The sequence below is a fragment of the Elgaria multicarinata genome, chromosome 7 (assembly GCF_023053635.1).
Source record: "Elgaria multicarinata webbii isolate HBS135686 ecotype San Diego chromosome 7, rElgMul1.1.pri, whole genome shotgun sequence".
NCBI classification, from domain to species: domain Eukaryota; kingdom Metazoa; phylum Chordata; class Lepidosauria; order Squamata; family Anguidae; genus Elgaria; species Elgaria multicarinata.
In genome coordinates this window covers 97,317,148-97,341,430 of record NC_086177.1, presented here as the reverse complement: position 1 = coordinate 97,341,430, position 24,283 = coordinate 97,317,148, and the positions used below count along the sequence as shown (strand labels likewise).

The window sequence follows — 24,283 nt, the reverse complement described above, 5'->3', positions numbered from 1 at the left end:
TGATTCAAATTATAGCGTCCTTGCTCCGTAATACCATGCATTGTGACCTTGTCTTGTCTTAACTGCATTTTTGCAGAAGGCTATAGACAGGAAACTGCTGATCCATACTTGTGCAAAACTATGCCCTTGGTTTCCCTTTGTCGTGTTACAGGATACTACGCTATTCAGCAGTATCCATATTGTGAATGTTTGTGTAGCAATTAGATTTCTTGGGTTGGATGCAAACTTAGTCATACTTATGGTAGACAAAGTGAAATAAATGTGGTTTAAATTAATCATGACTAATTTAAGTCTCACTGATTCCAATAGGTCAGTATGGCTAAGTTTGGATCCAACCCCTTGTATCCTAGTCAAGCAAGGTGAACTTATACTACGCAACCATTCTAGGAGGATGAGTGAGTGCAAGTCTGCTTTGCTGCTGTTATTGGCCTGGTTCAGACAACATGCTTAACCATGCTGCTTAACCACAAAATGGTTAAGGGAATGCATTATTCCCTTAATCATTTTGTGGTTAAGCAGCATGGTTTAGCATGTTGTCTGAACCAGGCCATTGAGTCATTGCATTGTTCCATCCAGTCTGGTATTGTCTCCTCTGTTTCCAACTGCCCTTCAAGATTGGTCAATCTTCCTCTTTAACTGGAGATGGCAAGGACTGAACCCAGGACGTTTTACGTGCAAAGTGGGTGCTCTGTCAGTAAACCACATCCCTTTCCACCCCACAAAAATCAAGGAAGCATGATCATGAATAAGATTCTTTTTAAATCATTTGCATTACCACAGATGAACTGGAAGTGGGTTTTATTCTGTTTCATGTTTGCATGGCAGCACCATGCCTAGAACTGGTGTTAAAGACTGGTGTGGCCAAAGCAAACTGCTTAATCCTTGGTGCAAGACTAGGGTGGCCGCTTATGCATCACCCTGAAAGAGGAAATGCACCATGAAAACAAAGGGTGTGCCAGTTTGCATAATTTACGCATATGCTAATTTATATATATATATAGAAGCAAATTTAGAAATAATAACTATAATTTAAATAGTAATACAATATCTCACCATAGTGGGGAAAACTGACTAAGTGACCAGAATAAAACGGAGAAAAAAGCCCCAGGAATTTGTACATCCTGAGGCTTTTGTCTCTGTTTTACTCTAGTCACCTAGTCAGTTTTCCCCACTATGGTAGGGGCTATTTTGAGGAATAGTATATATATATATTCTATGATTCCTCGAAATAGCCCATACTTTGAGGAATAAAACTATAGATTTTTCTACATCCTCAGACTTCCTCTTCTCCATAGAATCATAGAATAGTAGAGTAGGAAGGGGCCTATAAGGCCATTGAGTCCAACCCCCTGCTCAATGCAGGAATTTATTTATTTATATATTACATTTCTATACCGCCCAATAGCTGGAACTCTGGGTAGTTCACAAAAATTAAAAACATTCAAAGTATAAAACCACAGTATAAAACCATAATATAAAATACAATATAAAAGCTCAACCAGATAAAAACAGCAGCAATGCAAAATCACAAATTTAAAACACCAAGTTAAAATTTATTTATAGACTGTTAAAATGCTGGGAGAATAAAAAGGTCTTCACCTGGCTTCTAAAAGCATATAATGTAGGTGCCAAGTGAACCTCCTTAGGGAGCTCATTCCACAGCCGGGGTGCCACAGCAGAGAAGGCCCTCCACATTAAAGCATTTAATCCACATTAAAGCATCCCTGACAGTGGGTTGTCCAGCTACCTCTTGAATGCCTCTACTGTGGCAATGGTTCCATTGTCATACTGCTCTACCAGTCAGGAAGTTTTTCCTGATGTCCAGCCGGAATCTGGCTTTCTGTAATTTGAGCCCATTATTCCGTGTCCTGCACTCTGGGATGATCTAGAAGAGATCCTGACCCTCCTCTGTGTGACAACCTTTCAAGTGTTTGAACAGTGCCTCCCACCCCCAATTGGGTTATTTTGTATATTCACCAGTTTTGTCTGACTGTGGGTAACCTGTGGGCCTACTTAGTGTGCTGTCCAGATGTTAGCTGCTGATGGGTGGCTTCAAGACCCCTGTTGTGCTCCCTTCTTAGGGTTCTTTATGTTTAGCATGGGCTTGGACTGTTCAGTCATTAAAATAGAGGATGCCTTGAAATGGAGGGCTTTCCTCCAACTGTCCCTCAAACAAAGGACTGTTCTCTGTAAAATAGGACACCTGGCCGTCCTATGAGACTTTCATTGATGTACTAGAGAGCTGGAGCTGACAAGAACGTTTCAACTATTAAACATGTTATGGTTTTTATTTTATTTTTTTAACCTGAACCCATGCCTGTTAGCGAAATGCACTACGTCAGCGTGTCTATTTAATCAAGAACACTGTCTCTTGAAGGGACCATCCTTTGCCCTTCCTGCAACTGTATGTCTTATTTCATCCTGCTCAATTGCCCCACTGAGTCCAATGGAATAAAGTAAAATGAGAAAGAAGTATTAAAAACAGAGACCTATTTGCGTTTGACCTACATGTAAAGGCACAGTGACAGAAAAAGGAAGCCACCAAGTGGTGGAGGGTAGGAGTACACTATTGTATGAAAGTCATAGAATAGTAGAGTTGGAAGGGGCCTATAAGGCCATTGAGTCCAACCCCCTGCTCAGTGCAGGAACCCACATTAAAGCATACCTGACTAAAAGTCCAAGATTCATCACTTTTACTGTGGTAGCCCTACAATGTAACAGAAGCTTGGAAACTTTCTGGCCTGCATATTATATATTACACATACATGCATTCATTCATTCACTCACTTACTCACTCTACAAAGAGAGGACATTGTAGTATTAAATGGCTTGGCTTTCGTTCTCTCTCTGAAACCTAACACTAAATGTTTACTCCTGCCTACTTTAAAAAACAAAACAAAAAAAACCTTTACAACTTTATTGGAATCTGACTTGATGCCTCAAAGTCTTGGGAGTAAAATCCCGCTCCCAAGAGTAATTTCACACATTTGAAGTGGAAGTGAATATCTGCTAAAAATGTTAACACACTGCTTCCTTGTAATCACCTCCTATCACTCAACTCCACCACAGAAACTTGATACAAACCCAAAGTCATACATTGAGGCCTGATGCTCTACACAGATCCTTGCCCCCCTTAAAGTTACTTGTAAGGTCTGTGCCTCTACAGCCCAGCTCCGCCCATGAACGTCTCTTCTTCCTTTCCTTCTGTCTCGGCCAAAGAATTTCCAGTTCTTCTTCGACAGTCTACTTACTTTGCGTCCGGTATCCATAGTCTTTAATTTGCATACTTTTGGTCATAATGTGGGTTTTTAATGCAAAGCTTGGGATTTTGCTTGGCACCAAATGCATACGGCTTTGATTTATTGCAGGTTAATCCAGGATAAGAGAAGTGACGGGAGATCATACCAACTTTTTTGTTTAATGAGCTTTCTCCATCTATCTTCATTTCCCTTCACCTTCTCCTTATTGGATAATGCAATTGGGCTGTGAACTACCTTCTCTAAAGAGCAGTAGTTTGAGCAATCTTAACTGGCCATGGGTTGCTTGACTTACGGTATCCTATTTTTCTTCCTCCTCCCCCTTAGCTGTACCCCCAGTCTTATCGGATTCCCCCTCGATCAGTACTTCTGGCTCCTGCAAAAACAGATGCTTTGAACTTGAAGAGGCAGAGTCTCCAGCTTGCCGCTGTGACAACTTGTGCAAGAGCTACACCAGTTGTTGTGCTGACTTTGATGAACTATGTTTAAAGACAGGTAGGATAGCTCCTCACTGCCTGCTTTATCAACCTGGCTATAGCTAATGAGAGTGATCACGGCCTTTTCGGTTAGTCCTTGTGCCGTGACATGTTCTACCCTGTTGTTGTTTTTATCTGATGCATGATGCTGGATCCCTTTCCATAACAACTAAGGAAATCTAATCAGTGCTCTGCAGAAGTAGTGACCAGAGTCCTAACTATAGGAGTTTCATCCCAAAATCTTTATATGACTGGGCTACAATTCCCAGCATTTTAAAAATTCACAGTGCATATTTAGTAAAGACTCTGAGCAGCAACTACAATAAATGTCTTGTATATCGTCCTGGTTGTGAGCCTCTTGAAGAAAAGTGTTCCTTCCCCCACCCACTTGTGCCGTTGCAACCCAGTTGAAGCCCTCCAATTCACTTTCAGTTAGGCTCTCATCTAAAGGACTGAAAGAGCTCCCCTTTGTAATCTGAAGTGGTACAGCCCAGACACGGGTTCAGTGATCATTGGCTTTAGACACATCTCAGAGATCTGTGAGATAAGTATCCTTAGCCCAGCGGAAATTGTAGCTATTGAAACTTTAGAACTGGACTGTTTCCACTATTATTTCACCTAGGCATGTTCCAGAGAAAGACCGTGTTCAGACGACACACTAAGCCATGGTGGTTAAGCATTTTGAGCTAAGCATTATGGCTTAGCGTGTTGTGTGAACCATGACTTAGTATGTCGTGTGAAACATTCCTAACCATGGTGGCTACATAACCACGCTTTAAACACACTCACTAATCATGGCTTAGCGTGTTGTCTGAACAGGCCCAATGGCAAGTACTTTTAAGTCTGATGGGGGAAAGAGTTAAGCATGTGTATGTTAAGACTTTTCCACTGAAAGTTTTTAAGCTTGGCTTGACCATGGCCTGGTTACTTGGCATTTGAATGCATATAAAACACTGGACCATGCACTGGGATGCTTCTGGATGAAACATTTATTGTGGAAACGCTGTGGCTTGTTCACTCACATTTTACAGGTGGATCACACAACATCCTCATTGATTTGTAATCCATCTGTGTTTTCCTTGTGTGCTGCCTTCCATTTCTTGAGATCAAAACTTGTGTTGTTTTTAATTCTTACCATAGAAAGAGAAAGGGATGAAATACCCTAAGCATTCCACTTTCTCCTTAGGATGGAGAGTTTCTCATTAATATATGTTTAGGTGACATAAGCTTTGGAATGTCTGCAAAGACGTTTCCCACATTTCAATTTAACGTACAACAATCAAGGCTGAAAAGAGGGAATAAGTGCCCAAGAAAGTAAGAAAGATGTGATGCAGAGAAACCATCCACTTTGGACTCTCAGAGCAATAGACAGCTCTGTTTGCACTGGTTCCCCCTGCCTCCTCTGTACACAGTGCAGATGGAACATGAGCATTGTTTTATGGATTAGAGTGGACTGAATGCATTGAAAGAGTCCTTGGAAAATTGGCCTGTGCAGTGATGTCTTTATTGATCACATGCTTTGCAGTCCTTCTGTTATGCTTCCAAGAACTCAACAGGTATTTCTCACTACCAGTTTGGCAACTTGCCCTGGTGGCTATCTGCCAAGAATGTTGTTGAGCAGGGCTTGGAAGACTGGTCTTCCAAGCCCATCATTCACATAATGGGCTATTTGGGACATAATGCTAAACCAGGAATAGGCGACCTGGTGTCCTCCAGATGTTTTGGCGTACAACTCCCATCAGCCCAAGACAGAATGGCCAATGGTCAGAGATTATGGGAGCTGGAGTCCAAAACATTGGGAGGGTACCAGGTTGCCTAGTCCTGTGCTCATGCATAGTTTCACATTATGAGAATGAGCTGCAGCAACACACGCTCCCCCTCCCTTTCCGACAGAGCTGTGCAAAGCAGTGCAGAAGCTTTGCTTGTAGCAGGGGTGGGCAACTTGTGGCCCTCCAGATGTTTTGGCCTACAACTCCCATCATCCCTGACAGCATGGCCAATGGTGAGGGATGATGGAAATTACAGCTAAAACATCTGGAGGGCCACAAATTGTCCTCCCTGGTTTACATTTTAGATTAACCGCAGCTTGCATATGATCCAAACCTGGACAAATTGGTTAATCTTAACTATAGCAATGGAAATGAGGCCACTTCAAATCCTAGTTTATAAAGTAGGCTTGTTTTTCACTAACCATAGTTAAGATTAACCACAGTTTAAGGTTTGGAGCATTGCCAGACTGTGGTTAATCTGAAACTGAAATGGAACATTCGGATGTTGTGCTCATGGCCATGCAGGAACAGGCTCACCCTTGCGTCTTCTCAAACACTAAGCCAGCTGTCCCCCAGCCAGGTGCCCTCCATATGTATTGGACCTCCCATCATCCCCAATCAGCAGGGCTGTTGGAGAACATGGCTGAAGGCACCTGGTTGATGGAGGCTGTGCTAAGCTATGGTTTAGCACTGCGTCCGAGGGCAGCCAATATGTTGATCAAACATCACTACATGTTTAAAACATCTTGCTTGTGGATAAAAATTCTAAAAAAAATGTCCTTATGAATGGAATAAAAGTGCAACTGTACATGATGCTTTGCAGTCCTCTATTTTTCTTCTAACTTTCCATTTTATAGAAAAGACAGTGGGATTTCCCCAAATTTACTCAGCAAAGGTGGCTAAGCTGGGATTTCAATGGCATTCTTCAGAGCAAAAGTGGGCAAAAAGTAGATCTCCAGATATTCTGGACTTCAACTCCCAGCATTCCTGGCCATTGACCATGGTGGCAGGGGCTTTAAGGAGTTGAAGTCCACACATATGGAAATCTTCATTTTGCAACCCCCGCTTTAGTGTCTCAGAGCTCATATATATTTACATTTTTAAACTGGTTCAGCCAGGCACCCTTTAGTTGTAGTTCTTTGTGAGTGGGTGGGATGTGGATGTCTAACCCCACCACCACCACCCCGCCAACAATCCTCAGCACTCTTTGGAGGCAGCCATGCCAGTTAATCAGTTAATCCAAAACCAATGTAGATTTGTATGCTATTTTTTCGTACCTTTCTAAAGCATTTTAAAATGTGCTTCAGTGCAAATGCTAAATTATTGCTGAGCATTTGTTTTGGCCCAAAGATTTTTTTTATCTTGTTTGTTTGTGTGTGTGTATATTCACATCTTTTCTTTTTTAAATGTGTCTTACGTCTTTGCTTTTGTGATCATGTTAGCTGGAGGCTGGGAATGTACAAAAGAGCGTTGTGGAGAGACAAGAAATGAAGATAATGCTTGCCACTGTTCTGAAGACTGCTTATCCAGAGGAGACTGCTGTACTAACTACCAAGTTGTTTGCAAAGGTACCCGTTTCTGTTCCGCTCTTTCTACTAAAGTATCAAAACACTCTAGATAATACTGCCTATATGGGTAGCCGTGTATTTGGATGGGAGGCGTGTATCCTCTAACCTACGGGTAGTTAAAAGGTAAGACTGGGATCTAAGGGTAGATCTCTTCAGTGATCCTGCTGTAGATCAGCAAGGGTCTCTGAGCTTCATCCCATGTACCTGTTTCCCTCGAATTATCCCCTACAATGCTAAGCTGTTGCCATTATTGTTGTTGTTGCTACCGGGCGACTAGATCCTTTGCATTCCAGGAAATGGGTTTAAAGGGGGAAATATAAAAAAATAATAAAAAAAAACCAATGGATGACCTAATCTGATTTAATTTTGGTATGCTTAAAGCTCTCCTTAATATCTATTACTGTGCCAGTTTTGATGTCTTTATCTTTAAAGCTTACGCAGATGTAAGCATTTGTTTAATTTTTCTTCAAATCCTGCTCCTGCGCCCCAGTGGCTGCTCGGAAAACAACAAATGATACGCTCGAAAACTAGTAGCAAAATATTGCACTTCTTTTGGTTAAGAATCGCAATTAAAGCAGGATGCATGGGAGCACTTCACAATAAAAGCAGATTATAAGATGGAAAACTTCAGAGTCCTTTGCTTGCAATTCGCAGTGATTGCAGAGTATAACGCTGGTGTGATGAAGCTCTCTGACTCCGGTTGTCTAACAATAGCAACAACTAAATCGCATTTTTCACCAAAATTAGGTTGCTGAGAAAGAATGCTTGAGGAGAAATCAGGAGTTGATTTTAATAATAATAATAATAATAATAATAATAATAATAATAATAATAATAATTTATTTCTTATCTGCCTCTCCCTTTGGATCGAGGTGGGGAACAACAGCGATTTTAGTCTGGGAGAGCTTGTTCCTGAGCTGAGTATGTTCCTTTAATTAATTAATTAATTAACTAACTAACTCTTAATTAGCATCCTGTCTGCCTGCCTGCCTGAGCCGCTGTTTTGCACTTCGGTTGATCTCAGGCTTTAAGTAAAAAAGAGGGAAAAGAAAAGGTGGATGGTGCTAGCCCGGAGACTGCACACCCCTGATCTAGTCTATGCTCCCTGGCCTAAGAGAAGAGCAGGCCCAGCAGCCTTGACATTTGTAGTTGGTGTCATGTTGTGGCTAAGATTGAGCTGTGAACTGAAGTCCCTGCCAGGACAGGAGGGACTTTGGCTTCAGTCCCCTCCATCTGCAGTATGGGGGAGTGATGATGCCTGCCTGCCTTACAGCAGCCTTACCCAACCCTTCAGATTAGCTAGGAATGATAGGAGTTGTAGTCCAACACATCTGGAGTGTGCCAAGTTGGGGCTGTTTCTAATGATCACAATTAGGGAGTCAGTGTGGTGTAGTGGTTAGAGTCTTGGATGAGGACAGGCGAGATCCGCGTTCTAGTCCCCTCTCTGCCGTGAAGCTCACTTTGGGCCAGTCACTGACTCACCGACTCACCTACCTCACAGTGTTGTTGTGAGGAGAAATGGAGGGGAGGAGGATCATGTGCGCTCCCTTGGGCTCCTTTGAGGAAAGGTGGGAAACGTAACAAACAAATAATGCGTGTGAAGCACTTTTGAGCACTTAAAAGCGCAATACAAAAACTAAGGGTCAAATTACACAGTGTGTTAAATACAGACTGTGCAGCCGCCCCTCTTTGTGTGTTTTTTACTCACAAGTAAGCACATGACCTGGATCGGGAACACCACATGAGGGGAGGGGAGGTTTAAACCTCGCCGTCCGAGAGGCTTGTTCACAAGGCTTCTCTACGTGTTTGCTTGTGAGTAAAAGAACAAAGAGCAGGGCAGCTACATGCCATGGATTTAATCTGTCGTATAGTTTGACACCAAATGTTTATCATCCTTTAAATCATCAAGTAAGAACAACTGCCATGACCTCTGTAGACCGCTTATTGGATGACTCCCACCATGTTGAAATATGGTTATCCTTATTTGGGGAGGGTCTTCACTCTAATTCCTCTTTTCAAAGCCCAAATCATGTGCTTTTTCAGGCATTGCTTTGTAAAAGGTAACAATACAGTTTTCAACTCCTGGGCCGGATCTACACTACTGCTTTAAAGCGCTTTATAACAGTTTTGACTGTTAGATCACTGTTAGACAACTGTCCTGGGCCCCGACAGTTGTCAAAACTGTTATAAAGTGCTTTAAAGCAGTAGTGTAGATTCTGCTTTGGTTTGTTCGTTTTTTGGGTTTTTTTTGCAGATCAGGCAGAATCTTTCACATGGCCTCCAGCTGTCTTCCTTTGAAATAACCGATAGCAAAAGGTCTCTGAGACCTTGGCTGTACTACAGGATAACTTTAATTTCATCTCTTTAAAAGTTGTGATTGCATCTATCCTTTCTACTTTTCCCTGAGCTAATAATTGATGTCTTTTGCCTATCACTTTTTTTTTATTTACTCATATCACTTCCCTCCCCACTCCATCATTGTCATAGCAATGGTAATAACAAGGAGTGTTGCAGCACCTTAAAGACTAGTCCAAAAAAGCTTATGCCATAACAAATCTGTGAGTCTTCAAGGTGTCACAAGGCTCTCTTTGTGTGCTTGCTGAAACAGACTAGCAAGCACAGTTAACCCTCCAGAAGTTGTCTCCATTGGAAATGCTAACTTTTCAAGTTTGGTTTGTGCTCCTATTTGCTATAAGGTGGGGAGACCTGAGGATTTTACCTTCCATAATTTGCATCACTAAGGGAACAATTGTATGCATGTTTAGACAGAGAAAAGTGGCTGGCTGGGGCATGCTGGGAGTTGTAGGACTTTTTTCTGTTGAAGCATGTATAGGATTGCACCGAAAAACTAAGTTTGTATTTTAACTTGTAGGTGCTTCCAGGCAGGGTGTTGGAAACAGTGGGATTAGGATAAAGCGGTGGTCCTGCCACTCTGCTATCCACAGGTCACTTTTGATTTATCTTTAACGGGATAATTGTGCTGCTGCCAGTTTCCTTTCTCTCTCCCCTCTTCTTCTCCAGTGCCTTTGTGGAAGAAACCTGTGGGATTTCTTGATGGTGCCACCGAATGTGGCAGGGCCCCATATTGGTTATCCCACTAAAGTCACCAAATGTGGAAGACCCATATAGGTTTTCCCCAGCTTTATTAAAACGTTGAGACTGTGGAAATCTGTGCTGCAAGGGTGTCTCAACAATAAAACCTTTATAGAATCGTAGAATCATAGAATAGCAGAGTTGGAAGGGGCCTACAAGGCCATCGAGTCCAACCCCCTGCTCAATGCAGGAATCCACCCTTAATCCAGGGATGCAGAATCTGTTTCAGTCCGAGGGCTGAATTCACCTTTCAGAGAAGCCCTTAGGGGGCACATTCTGGGAATGGGTGGGCCAGAAACACCCACATAGTTTAGCTAAAAGCAGTTATTGCCAGTAACTAAGCCTTAGGGGAGACATTTTGATCTTTTAGAATGCAGGGGGAATGTGTGAGGTACTGGTACCTCTCTATTCCGCCCTGATTAGGCCTCATCTTGAGTATTGCGTCCAGTTCTGGGCACCACACTTCAAGAAGGATGCAGACAAGCTGGAGTGTGTTCAGAGGAGGGCAACCAGGATGATCGGACACGGAATAATGGGCTCAAGTTATAGGAAGCCAGATTCCGGCTGGACATCAGGAAAAATTACCTGACTGTTAGAGCAGTACAACAATGGAACCAGATACCTAGGGAGGTTGTGGGCTCTCCCACACTAGAGGCATTCAAGAGGCAGCTGGACAACCATCTGTCAGGGATGCTTTAGGGTGGATTCCTGCATTGAGCAGGAGGTTGAACTCAATGGCCTTATAGCCCCCTTCCAACTCTACTATTCTGTGATTCTATGAAAACGCATAGAAGCTAGGAAAGCACCAAGCAATGGGGGAATGGGGTTGTCAGGATGAGGGTCCCTGGTTTGGTTTCAGATCCTGAGTCAAACTCAGAGACAGAACTAGAAGTAGCCCAGCCAAGACAGGGGAGGATATTCCCCAAGACTCTCCCGGAGTCAGGGAAGAACCTTCCCAGGAACTTATTGAACAGGAGGCCCAGGTTCAGAGATCGTCTTCCCCCTCCGCCACTGGGAACTTGGCCTTTGTTGGAGGGAGAGGGAGAGGGAGCATCAGCATTGATCCCGAGTCCACCGCACAGTAAAGCAGCTGGTATTGAGAGGAGGTCTGCCAGACTAGCTGAATGTCAGAAGTTGGATCAAGAGGACTCATCCTGAAGGAGGAGGAGTCTGGGAAAAGCCTGTCAGACAGGGCAGGAAACTGTCCTTTTAGTTGATAGGCAACTGCCTTGCTTTGTTTGGATAATTAAGCTTAGAAGATAGCTCATAGCCTTCACAGTTGCTTCAGTTATGAAGTGGGTTGTTTTCTTAAAAAACGAAAAGGTTTTATGGATTGCACAGCAAATCTCTTTGCTGCCTCACATTTAGGTGGGAGGGCTTGGGATCTTGACAAGTGGGTGGAGCCAGGCACAGGATGTTTGGCCTGGGGAATCATGGAGGACTGGGCTGGGAGCCTAGGAAGGGTGGATTTGGGCCCCACGCTTGAGGATCTGCACCCCTGATTAACAGCGCCTATGAAAAATTAACTCTCTTTTCGATATCCAGTAGCCACCAGACACAAGATGACCAAATCTAAGACATTTACAAGGGAATAGAGTTACTTTTCAAATATTAGCATGGGATTAGCATTTTGCAGTGAACAATGCAAAATAAAACAATATACAAATGAATTGCATGTAAAACCTTAGTAAAAGATTTCTATGAAACAAATGCCTATCAGTAATAAAGCACAATTAAAAGGGGAGAGTTCATAAAAAGGGGACACTTACTGGAAAGGCCCTGTTCCTAGTCCTGTCAGAGCACATTTCCAGAAAAGAGATGTGGAGCAGTGTCCTCTGTTTGGTCTTAAAAAGACAATCTGTCCCAGAGGCTTCACGTAGATGTTAAAACAGTATGTTGTATATATTCCATATGGAGCCACGTGTATGTAATAAAAGCAAAATATTTTATTATTCAGTGGAATACATCTTATTCTGTGGGCACATACCTTTTATCTATTTAGCTTTTGTGAACCGCCCAGAGAGCTTCGGCTGTGGGGCGGTGTATAAATGTAATAAATAAATAAATAAAATAAATATTGCTTAAAGATGCAGACATTAAATATCCTTGGTTACTGTTTCTAGTAAGTAAGAGAGCCTCCCCCCAGCTTAAACAAGCTCTCAATGGCTTTTCCCTCAGACCAGATTTCTCTCAATTCCACCCCACAACCAGGAACAGATGCTGTACAGCCTGGGTAGGGCAACTTGTGCCTCTCCTGATGCTTTGGCCTCCAGCTCCCATCATTGCTAACCAGCATAGTCAATTGTAAAGGATGATGGGAGTTGTAGGCCAAAACACCTGGAGAGCTACAAATTGCCCCACCTCAGCTAGAGGGGCTGAGCAGCTATATGACACGGATTTAACTTAACATGTAGTTTAGCTCTCAGTGTGAGCAACAACAGTAGCTTAGGCAGAACCCTTTGGTTTTGTTTTTAACATCCCAGATGTTCAGAGCAACTTACGGCAACAGAGTGACCTACAATTATATAAAATTGAAACGTGTGTGGTTTATTTATTTTTTTAAATCCACATAACTAGAAAATGTGTTGGCTGGTCAAAGATTGCTGTAGGGATATATCCCAAAGACTTGAGGGGGAAAAGGATTGGTTTTATAACATTTCTGGAATGAAAGCAAAAGTGGAACGATTCCTGAAGGCAGTCATTCCATAGCCTTTGAGCCAAGGCTGTAAAATTCCTGTTTCCAGTCGCAGATGTTCCTATAGCACAAAGAGATGGTAATTGAATCAGATGCTGACGTGACAAGCAAAGATGGTGGAAGATTAAGATGGGGAGGAAAGTTCTCTGAAGGCCAAAACAGACAATATGTGAAATGCATATCTGATTTGGTTTTCAAAAAAAAAAGGCCTGCCTAGGACCATGAAGTGTGGGAAGGAAGATTTAGCCCCTTATCTGCCATGCCATGTTAAAATAAAAAATGCCAACCTGAAAAGCTGGTCTTAGCCCCAGAAGGGAATGCTACTGGACCACATTCTTGGAGAACCAAGTGCTTATGGCCTCAACAGGTGAAATGAGGATGGAGCCAGAGTGACATGAATTTGTTCTCCTTAGAGTTCAAGGCTGAAGCAGGGAGGGATGTTAGATAGTGGAATGAAAAAGAAAAATACTAATGAGGAAGAATCTTTTACTTCAGGAGCAAGGCTAGACCCAAGACATCAAGGTTTATATGGCTTTGATATCCCATGGGGAGAGCGCAGGGAATTTGGTTGGATATTTAAAAGCTGTTTTAAGCTGGGCAGTAGAAGTAGTTGCCCAGAGACACTGTATTTCTTCCATCGAGGCTTTAAAGAAGACCAGAACAGTGTCTATCATGTACAGTTTTCATCCAGGAATACCAGCTGATGCACAGAGTTGGAGTCATTTACAATTCTGTGAAATCCAAGCCAGACTCTTGGTCCATCTAGCCCAGTACTGTTGACACTGATTGACAGTGACTCTCCATGGTTTTGGGCAAGATCTCCTAGCTCTACCTGGAGTTGCTGAGGTTTAATCCCGGGACTTTTTGTGTGCAAAACTTGTGCTCTGTCCCTGAGCTATGGCCCCTCCCTACTTGAGGAGGCTGGTAGCGAAGTGGGAGTGGCCTTTGTGATTTGAATAAAGAAGGGAAAGGTACTGGTTGGACACCAAGGGAGCCTACGCATGTCTTCTAGAAGTCTTCTACTCATGGCTTCTAGACTGCTCTTAGAAATAATACCTCTTCTCCCATAGTCCTTGCTATGAGGATTTAAGACGTTTTGGGTGAGGAGTATTGCATAAATTATTCAAGGACCTGAAAGAAGTATTGGTTTAAAGCATGGACAGCTTAGCAAATATGCATACACCAGTGGGGTGTAGTGGCTAAAGTGTTGGACTGGGAGTCGGGAGATCAGGATTCTAGTCCCTACTCGACAATGGAAACCCACTGGGTGACTTTGGGCAAGTCACAAACTCTCAGCCCAACCTACCTCACAGGGTTGTTGTTGTGAGGATAACATGGAGAGTTATCCTCTCCATGTTATCCTCTCCATGTTCCTTATCTGAAGGAACACCTCCTCCCATATGTACCTGCCCGGACCCTAAGGTCATCCTCAGGGATCCTTCTCCACGAGCCCCTGCCAAAGGAAGTGAGGCAGGTGGCTACCAGGAGGAGGGCCTTCTCTGCTGTGGCACCCTGGCTGTGGAATGAGCTCCCTAAGGAGGTTCGCTTGGCATCTTTTAGACGCCAGGTGAAGACCTTTTTATTCTCCCAGCATTTTAACAGTCTATAAATAAATTTTAACTTGGTGTTTTAAATTTGTAATTTTGCATTGCTGCTGTTTTTATCTGGTTGAGCTTTTATATTGTATTTTATACTATGGTTTTATACTGTTGTTTTATATTTTGAATGTTTTTAATTTTTGTGAACTGTCCAGAGAGCTCCGGCTATTGGGTGGTATAGAAATGTAATAAATAAATAAATGGAGAGGTGGAGGAGTATGTACACCACCTTGGGTTCCTTAAGAGGAAAAAAGGTGGGATATAAATGCAACAACAACAATAGTAATAATACAATCCTGCCCTCTATACATACACACACAGACATGCACACACTTCTATATAATTTAAATTCTATGGGTGCTTTTAGACAAGGCTATTCCATCAACCTGCTTCATTCACAGAACTTTTACAGGGAACCAGGGGTCGTTTCCTTCCATTTGTAACCCTTCCATGTTTCCCACTGCTTTTTACCTAAAATCCATTAAGGAAGAAAAGCTTGTATAGCTGTGCAGTGTCTTTTGTTAGGTCTTGTTACAAGCCGTCTGTCTACAAGCACCCTGAGACTGTCTATGATCACCCAAGTATTCAGAAAAATAAGCATGGTGCTGCAGCTGCAATCTAAAGTGCACTTACCTAAGAACAAGTCCCAGTGTTCAAAGTGGGGCTTACTTCTGAGTAAAGATGCGTAGGCTCTGGATGCATGTCATTCTCTTAGTTGTGGGCTTTTCTACCCGAGGCATTTATTGTGTACTACTCATTCCCTATATATGGTTGTTTATGGGTTCCTTGGATGATATTGTGACTCTTCAGTTTCGCTTCTTTGTCTATAGAGCACTTCCCATGATTTATTTTTTTAGAGCAGGGAAAGTACAGTATTTAATTGTAAAACCCAAAGAAACAGCTTTTTTTTTGCTATTCCACTATACCACAGTGCCACCTAGAGGTTACATAGAGGAAAAGCAGGAAAGGAAATGCTCGTCGTGTAGTGCTTGGATCTCAATTCTGTGACGAAAGTAAACATAGAAACAGCTGATTAACAATCTCAAGTAATGAGAATCTGTAACTGTATAGGCGGCATACAAAATATGTTATGTATTATCCCCTTTTAGGAGAGACTCATTGGGTTGTGGATGATTGTGAGGATATAAGAACTCCAGAATGCCCAGCAGGGTAAGTTCTTTTTTTTAAAAAAATTATTTAAAACAACAAATTGCAAGTATTGGTTTCCACTGGTTGCCAGACCCAAAGAGGTGTTTGAGTTTTGTTGTTTTGCTGAAATATTAGCTGCTTTATTCAGCCCCAAGCAGCCACTCTAAAGTGAAGTAAAATGGAAGACAACACTATCTGGACCCTCATAAACTTCATTGAATTAAAGCCTTGTTTGGAAGCACCCTAAGAAAATGAGTTTGTGGGTTTTTGCATTCATTCAGATCATATTCTTAAATGTATGCTGAGAGCGGAAACATTAAATTACTTCATTTTGACACAGGTTTGCTATTGTTCAGGCTTTAATTCTTATTCTGCCTTTACTCTTACATTGTTTTAAAATACTGTGACTCAAGGCGAAAGTATTTCGGAATTATTTTGGGGCAGAAGATCAAGAAATTTTTATCTTGAGGTAAAGGAGGAAGGGAGAATAGGATGCGGTGGAGATTAAAGTAATTATGTGGTCTGGCTACTTGTTATAATTGATACCACACTCTTGGAGACTTTTTTAAAAAAATAAAAATGAAGAGTAACTTGTTCTGAATTCCAATGCAGTATAAAACGTTCAGATGAGTAATTTAGGAAGCAATCCTATACACTCTTACTTGGGAGTAAGTTCCATTGACCCCAATGTGACTTACTTTAGAGTAAGTATGCATATGTTTGTACTGTTAAGGAATTGTAGATGTCCCAAGATCAAGTGTTTTAAAACAAGAGATTCAGGTTTAAAATGAAACCTTAAAAGCTGTTGCCTTTTGAAATGTTTGGAGAGGCACCTGCCATTACTTTTTAGTTTCAAATCAATCTACCTTGCATAGATTATTGTCCTAAATCTTAGACGTGCTCTCAGGCTGCTTATATTTGCTTAAGCCAATCCTGTCTTTGCTCAGTAGGGAATAAACCCATTGATCAACGTGGGGCTTTCCTTCTGAACAAAACCTGTATGTCTCTATTCAGACATTTTAATGCTTTCTCGGGGCAATTATGGGGCTCTCATAGATGGTGCAATGGGAACCCCTCAAAAGCTAGAGCTGGTTTCAGTCTTCTGATTTGTTCCTAAATTTGCAGTGTCCACACTCCAGCCCATGGCTCATTAATATGTCTTGCTTTTCAGTTTTGTTCGCCCTCCATTGATAATCTTCTCCGTGGATGGTTTCCGTGCATCATACATGAAGAAAGGTGACAAAGTGATGCGCAACATAGAAAAATTAAGTAAGTGCATATGTTTGACTAAAGCAGGCTTTTGATCTTTTGCTCTCCCATGGCAATTGCTGGTATATAGAACATTGAGAACTCACCTGATTCTGTACCGGTTTCTCAGTTAAATTTCTTGTGTGGAAGGAACTAACATTAAAGTGGTTTAAGTTTGTAGTGCCCTAAATTAGGGTGATTATTTTATTGCATACAAGTTATATCAACGGCTGTCTAGTCTACTAACCCAACGCTACTCCTAAACTGCAATCTTAACACAAACTTACTAGGGAGTTGGCCCCATTGAAGTCAGTGGGACATAGGTCTGATAAACTCTTGGTGCTGTTAAATGTCATATTTCATTATTGAAGTAAATGGCAATCATCTTATGTACTCATAATCCCCTCTTTACCTGACATTCAGGTATGAGTGCCAAAGTTCATGTAGCCAAAACTGTGCCATCCTTAGAAAAGAGTGAGAAATTTGCAGGCATCATAGGGTTCCAAGATTTGGAGGAAGTGCAAAACATCTTTAGAAACGCAAAAACTAGAAGCTGGGGTTTCTAAAAACAGCCCAATAGATCCTGAGAGTACTCAATGAGCACAGAATGTTGAGAAGAAAAACCAAGAAACAGCAGTGGGGATATGGAATGGAGGACCCTGAAAAAGTGTGTGGCTGAACAGGAAGATTGCGCACTGCAACACTGGTTGCATGTTCCACTCTTTCTATTGTAATGTAATAATACCAGATGGTATAATAATAGTGGCTGCTTTCAGTTTTTCATCCTTTTGGCTGATAACGCCAGCTGCGCCCCTTCCTAGAGTTAGAAGATCTAAAGATGGTAGTGCACGTGCTGGTAACTTCGAGGCTCAACAACTGCAATGCGCTCTACATAGGGCTACCTTTGGGCCTAGTCCAGAAACTTCAACTAGTTCAAAATATGGCAGCCAGGTTGGTCACCGGTACACCTAGTGGTGACCATATTGCACGAACTTTAAAATCACCTCACTGGCTGCCAATTAGTTTCCAGGTCCTCTGGGAAGAATTTATTCCAGTCAGCCACAACTAGCTGGCAACTGTTACCCAGAGGACCTTTTCTTCTGCCACCCCCAGACTGTGGAATGGCCTGCCGGAGGAGATTCGTCAGCGTAATGCTTTCTCTGAGTTTAACACAGCCGTAAAGACTAGTCTCTTCCAGCAATTTTAAACCTAAGAATTTTAAGATGCTATTATTGTTATTTTAATATTGAATTGGTTTTATATGCTCTTTTAACCAATTGTATGTATTATATTTTATTTAGTGTTGTTTCCCGCCTCTATCCAGAGGGAGAGGCGGGCAATAAATAAATATTATTATTATTATTATTATTATTATTATTATTATTATTCTCTTCTATATTGTATTTTAAATAGTAAGATCTTCAGGGGAGGAACATGTAGTGTAATACTTATAATGTTCCATGGAGTCTGATGGCAATATTATAAATAACTGGACAGCCTATTGCTTTTTTAGGGACCTGCGGAACCCATGCTCCATATATGAGGCCTGTCTATCCTACAAAAACCTTCCCTAACTTGTATACTTTGGCAACTGTAAGTCACACTGTTGGTTTTGTGGGTATATGGGACAGTGTTTATCTTTCTGAAAACAATAAAATGGGGGACCTGGGGAAGGCAAGCGTCTGAAAATGGTGTTGTCTTGGTTTGATGTGGGGAAAGAAAAGGTCACTTAACTTAAGGGTGGTTTTGCATATACCAGTGAAAGGCCAAAGTGACAGACGGTGGAGTGTTAGAGGTGTGTATGGCTACATCAAGGAGGATCTGGGAAACTGGTATTTAAACAATTGAGCTGTGTGGAGGTATGAGAATATTGCACCTGGGCCATCATTCCCCATAATAGTAGGGTGACCAATTGTCAGGCTTTCCCCAGATTTGGCTGGGTTTTCGTTCTATCTTGGGTGTCGGGGGATTTTATGTAATTTTCTATCATGTCCAGAATGATATACTTTCCCCTTTAAGGCTGCCATTTTTGTTGTTGTGGGTGTGTGTGACATGCTTTCTGGAGGCGTGTCAAACCCCCCCCCCCCGGCCGCCACTGCTCCAATCGGGACCTTAAAGGGGAAAGTGTGTCATTCCCAGACATTATTGAAAAAGCCCCAATTGGAGTGGGGTGAGGTGGTAAGACCTCTACTGGACTGGAAGAGTAGAAGGCGTGCTTTCTGGGGCCTCTAGAAAGCATGCCATTCCCTCTCGCCACGCTAACGTTGGCCTCACTGGGTGTCCTCTCTTTGGTTTCCCAGATATGAGCACCCTACACAATAGCAAACTCCGGTTGTAAGTTTGGTAATGAAATGGAGCTACCCCAAAATAAAGCAGGGGATTGTTTATACCTGTAGAACTCTCTAGACACTCAGAAGTATATAAATATGTAAATTTAAAAGGGAAAAATGCTCTGAAAGCTTCCAGGTTCGATGAGCTTTCAGGACTTTCAGAATGTTGAGGGCATAGAGATGAGAGAATTGTAGATTAACAAATCATAGTGTGGAGAGGGAACTTCAGGGTTCATACTGAACCCCAAGACAGGAACTTTTGTCTTTAGTGCTACTTTTTTTTTCCAGGGGTAGGTTTACATTACTGCCCAATCACAGCTATATTAAAATCCATTGAGATCTCTGGGCAGCACTTTCTTCCATCCTTTGTGGAGGTGGGAGGGGGCAGGGAGAAGAGAAAAGGATGTCAAATTTAGTAGCTGATTACAACTCAGAGGATGTTAACCATAAGGTTCTCTTGCTCTCCCGTTCCACTATATTATAATAAAGTACTCAGGTCAGCCAGCCCAGCGCTATTTAGCACAAGGGAAGGGTGGGAGAGACAGGTGGTCTGTGCAAGGACCCAAACAGGATGGCTGGAACACTAAGCAGGACTGATTTTACACCACAATCTAGTGTATATAACTAGATTTGGACTTTGTTAGAGCAGAGAACAAGTAACCATTAACTGCATTATTTCTCCTGCTTTTTGCTAACTCTCAGGACTGCTTCCTGCAACACCGTTAACTACATTAATGTACACCCATTAAGTCAATGAAGTGTAAAGAACACACACACACCAGCCAAGTGTGCAAGTGTTAGGAAAGCGCTACCAATCATAATGTTCCAGGACACCGTTCAATAAGTGTGTACTTGCTCTTCATGCATGACGGTGTACACCCATGTAAAATGTTCCCAAATGCAAAGTGGTCCTGTGTGGTGGACATAATTCATTTTTACTGCTGTTGCCTTACTTACATTATTTATGTAATTGTTCTACTTGACAAGATAGATAAACCAGAAAGATTGATTATATTTATATGTATTATCAATAATTATACAATATGTATAATTATAAAATTATATATATTTAATTTTTGTGAACCGCCCAGAGAGCTTCGGCTATTGGGCGGTATAAAAATGTAATAAATAAATAAATAAATAAATAAATAAATAAATTATGTGTTTAATGTTAAATTGTTATTGTTGCCAGATCAGTGCTTGAAATACTGAAAAGGATGGGCCTCAGCCTCTTTTAGCTACAGTTCTTAGAAGCCTTCAGGCTGATATGGTTAAAGTTGGGGGACGTTAGGAAGATTGGTGCTTGTGCTTAATTAGGGTCACCCCTCTATTTTCCAGCATAAATTCGGAGCACTGCACCAGATTGCCTGTAATCAGCAGCATGGCCTAGGAAGGATGTGTTTGGGGAGAAAAAGAAAATCCTTCACTCACTAGAATTTCAAAGCAATTAAAGGGCGGTCTGTTGAGACAGAAAAAAGTCCTTCAGCTCCCAGAAATTTATTCTGTCTCAACATGCACCCTAAAGCTATTTTACTGAAGTGGGTCATTTTGCAGACGAGAATATTCTCACTGTTGCAGTGAGAATAAACTGCTTCATCTCTTAACGCTATTTTTCAGGCTGCTTTTGATCATCGTGCCTATCAATCATGTTTTTAAAAAATATGAATGGGAAATGTACGTAATAACGTGAAAACATTTAGCTAACGTTAGCTTGCTTTCACTCAAAGGGGCTCTATCCCGAATCTCATGGAATCATTGGTAATTCAATGTACGACCCTGTATTTGATGCTACCTTCAACCTTCGAGGCCGAGAAAAATTCAACCACAGATGGTGGGCAGGTCAACCGGTAAGTTTTCAGTTTTGGATGTCTCTGTAGAAAGCACATTCAAAAGTAATAATAAAAATTGTTACCTGTGGTGTGGATGTGTTGTTAAAGCTCTTCCCTCTAACTCAGCTGCTCTCAGAGTGGCTGGCTTGGGGCCACTTATATTGAAGGTTAGTTGTGACAAAAGTATTGACACTTGGTTAGGTGTGCGTAACTTGCAGAAAATGTGGCATCCTTCACACATCTTCTGAAAACCCACTTGTTCACCCAGGCTTTCCCCGGGCTGTAATTACATTGATCATGCTGCTCCGTCTTACTGATTCTTGTACTGTTTTTATTGGAATTGTTTTTAATGTTGTATTTTAAATGCGGTTTTAATAGATATATGTGGACCACTTAGGGATTTAATTGTATTTAATGGTATATAAATATCACAACTAACTAAGTATTGGTTTGAATGGGCCTTAATCACAACTAACTTCTGGATGGATCAGGGCTGCTGAAATGATTATGCAGGCAAGTCTATGGTAGGAAGCTCATGCTGTGTTTGTGAAAGAGAGCAGGGCCAGCCCTGCAATTAAGCAGCAGGAAGCGGGCGCAGCAGTTGGCGCAGACTGGGGAAAGTGGCGAATTGTTCCGCCCTCCCCATCCAAAGGGCCTGCCGCTGCTTGGCAGGCCGCCCTCTTCCTCCCGCTACTGCCGCCACCTCCCTCCTTAGCGGCCTGCTTGCTTGGCCAGTTGGCCAAGAGCTTTCAGCCACCTGGAGGCAGTGGCGGTTCCACCTCCCTCACCCGGCCAGCAGCACCCGCCTTCTGCCCCGGCCGGTCTCAATGGAACTAAATGAAGGTGAAGTATTCCATTCAAACCACGTGATCACCCCTCTCCTCCCATGTAATGCTGCCCATAACAATTGTGCCAAATAAACAGAAAGCACAAAAGGCCTGGATAAACAATGTGATTTCCTTTAATGTAAAGATGCTCTTAGTTTCACTTTTCTTGAAAGACTTGCTACTGCTCTGGCACCCTTTACTTAAAGCATACTCTTTGAGATGGGTATTCACCCTTTTTCAAGTGTTTACTTTAAAGTGTGCTTTATTTTCATCCCAGGAGGAAAAAGTGAGTCCAGCCAAAATGCTGGACCTGATATTGAGTTTCCTTTGTTTGCATGATGCTTTGATAGCCAGTCTTTTATTTTGATTTTACGCAGGACTTTGTCTACATTGTTACCTTTTAAAATTGTTGTTATGGTGGTGGTGGGAGTTGTGCATGTCTTCTGTGGCCTCTAAGTAGGCTTCGACTGAATTTGATCTGTTTACCATCTTGGCTGGGTCTGTTTTATCCTGCTTGTAATGATTTTCCAATGTTTGTATATTTTTGCATGGTTTTAATTTGATTTGTTTACTAAGCAGGCCTAGCAACTTTATTGATGCGTGAGAGTCTAAAGGCACAATCCTGTGTGTGTTTAGACAGAGAAGTGTCTTGCAACTCCCAGCCACAGAAATTTGGTGGTGTGTAGTGGCAGTGTGGAGGTGCTCCTCGAGGAGTCCTAGCGGTTGAAATTGTCCCCGAAATATCTGAATTTGTTCAGCCCTAGATTATAGGATAATTTCCATCTGAAAGTTGTGAGTGTGTTTTGTTTATGCTTAATGTTCTACTAGTTTTGGAGAACACGTGGGCCCTTTTGTTTGCAAAGGTTCTTAGCTGCTAAGAGCGTCATCACACAGGGAAAAATTGTGTTTCCTTACCGTTGCTTCTCCACCCACGCGTTTGTCCCTCATGACTTCCTCTTTCAAACAAGGAAGTAAACAATGTGCACGTGGCCTAGTCAGTGGGCTCTTTTGATCGGGCAGCTTCTCCTGTACACAGCAGCAACTTCCATCTCAAAAAATAAGTCGGACTTACTGGGGTGTTTTTTAGTGGTGCGAAGAAGTCTTGAAGGGGCAGGAGGCGCGCAAGACGCAGACGATGTCATGAGAGGGACCTGAGAAAATCCATGAGTGTCCAGCAGCGAACGTGTGATATAACATAATTGTCTGATGACGCCCTAAGTATGTGCTTCTGAAAGCTTTGGGATTCACAATGGAATATAAAAGAAACTGGAAGTATTGCACCAAACGCAAAGCACTTAACAGATCTGGAAGTTTTTCCAGTAACTGAAAGATCATGAACTATGTCCACTTAGCTCTAACCAGCCTAGTAAATTACATATATGCAGGTCTCGTAGCTGACCTCTGTGTTGCTCTTCTTGAAATCTTAAATGCAGTTTTTACTGTTTTGCTGCAGTTCAGTCCTCACACAACTGGAAGTCCACTTGCACAACAGCTGTTCCTTGTACTTTCCTCCCACCTGCAACCATGTGCATATGCCCCAAATCTACTTTGGGGCTCTCGCCAACCCTTTGGAGCAGATTTCGGGAGTGCATGGGAGAATGAGTCAACAGTGTGATGTGGCTGCAAAAAAAGCAAATGCTATTTTGGGCTGTATTAATAGAAGTATAGCTTCCAAATCGCCTGAAATAGAGGTTCCCCTCTATTTGGCACTGGTTAGGTCTCATCTTGAGTATTGCGTCCAGTTCTGGGCACCACACTTCAAGAAGGATAAAGACAAGCTGGAGCATGTTCAGAGGAGGTCAGCAAGGATGATCAGGGGTCTGGAAACAAAGCCCTATGAGGAGAGACTGAAAGAACTGGGCAGGTTTAGCCTGGAGAAGAGAAGATTGAGGGGAGACATGACAGCACTCTTCAAATACTTAAAAGGTTGTCACACAGAGGAGTGACAGGATCTCTTCTCGATCCTCCCAGAGTGCAGGACACGGAATAATGGGCTCAAGTTACAGGAAGCCAGATTCCGGCTGGACATCAGGAAAAACTTCCTGACTGTTAGAGCAGTACAACAATGGAACCTGTTACCTAGGAAAGTTGTGGGCTCTCCCACACTAGAGGCAGCTGGACAAGCATCTGTCAGGGATGCTTTAAAGTGGATTTTTGCATTGAGCAGGGGGTTGGACTCGATGGCCTTATAGGCCCCTTCCAACTCTACTATTCTATGATTCTGTGCAGAGGGAAAGCAAAATCCATTCCATCAGTAGGTTCCTCCTCCCACTGATGACACTTCTCAACCTGTGCTAAAAGCCAAATCTTGCGCATGATGGAAAATGCTCACATGTGCAGTCAGAATGCTTTGAGGCTATTGACAGGTTTTAACTGTGAAATGTACCTCAGTTTGTATGACTAGTACCACTGACTTCATTGTACAGTCACCTTTACACATGTGT

General features: G+C 42.3%; 1 protein-coding gene across 4 annotated transcripts in view; it reads left to right on the top strand.

Moving 5' to 3' along the window:
• The window catches only part of ENPP2 (ectonucleotide pyrophosphatase/phosphodiesterase 2), a 105,464-nt gene that overhangs the window by 32,742 nt on the left and 48,439 nt on the right, over positions 1-24,283 (top strand). For 3 of the 4 annotated variants that reach the window (XM_063131085.1, XM_063131084.1, XM_063131086.1), the window contains exons 3-8: positions 3,585-3,752; positions 6,945-7,070; positions 15,566-15,626; positions 16,777-16,874; positions 18,367-18,446; positions 20,911-21,030. In XM_063131085.1, coding sequence (XP_062987155.1) covers positions 3,585-3,752; positions 6,945-7,070; positions 15,566-15,626; positions 16,777-16,874; positions 18,367-18,446; positions 20,911-21,030 — 653 coding nt within the window. The remainder of the gene's footprint in view (positions 1-3,584; positions 3,753-6,944; positions 7,071-15,565; positions 15,627-16,776; positions 16,875-18,366; positions 18,447-20,910; positions 21,031-24,283) is intronic. The other variant, XM_063131087.1, reaches the window with a different exon arrangement.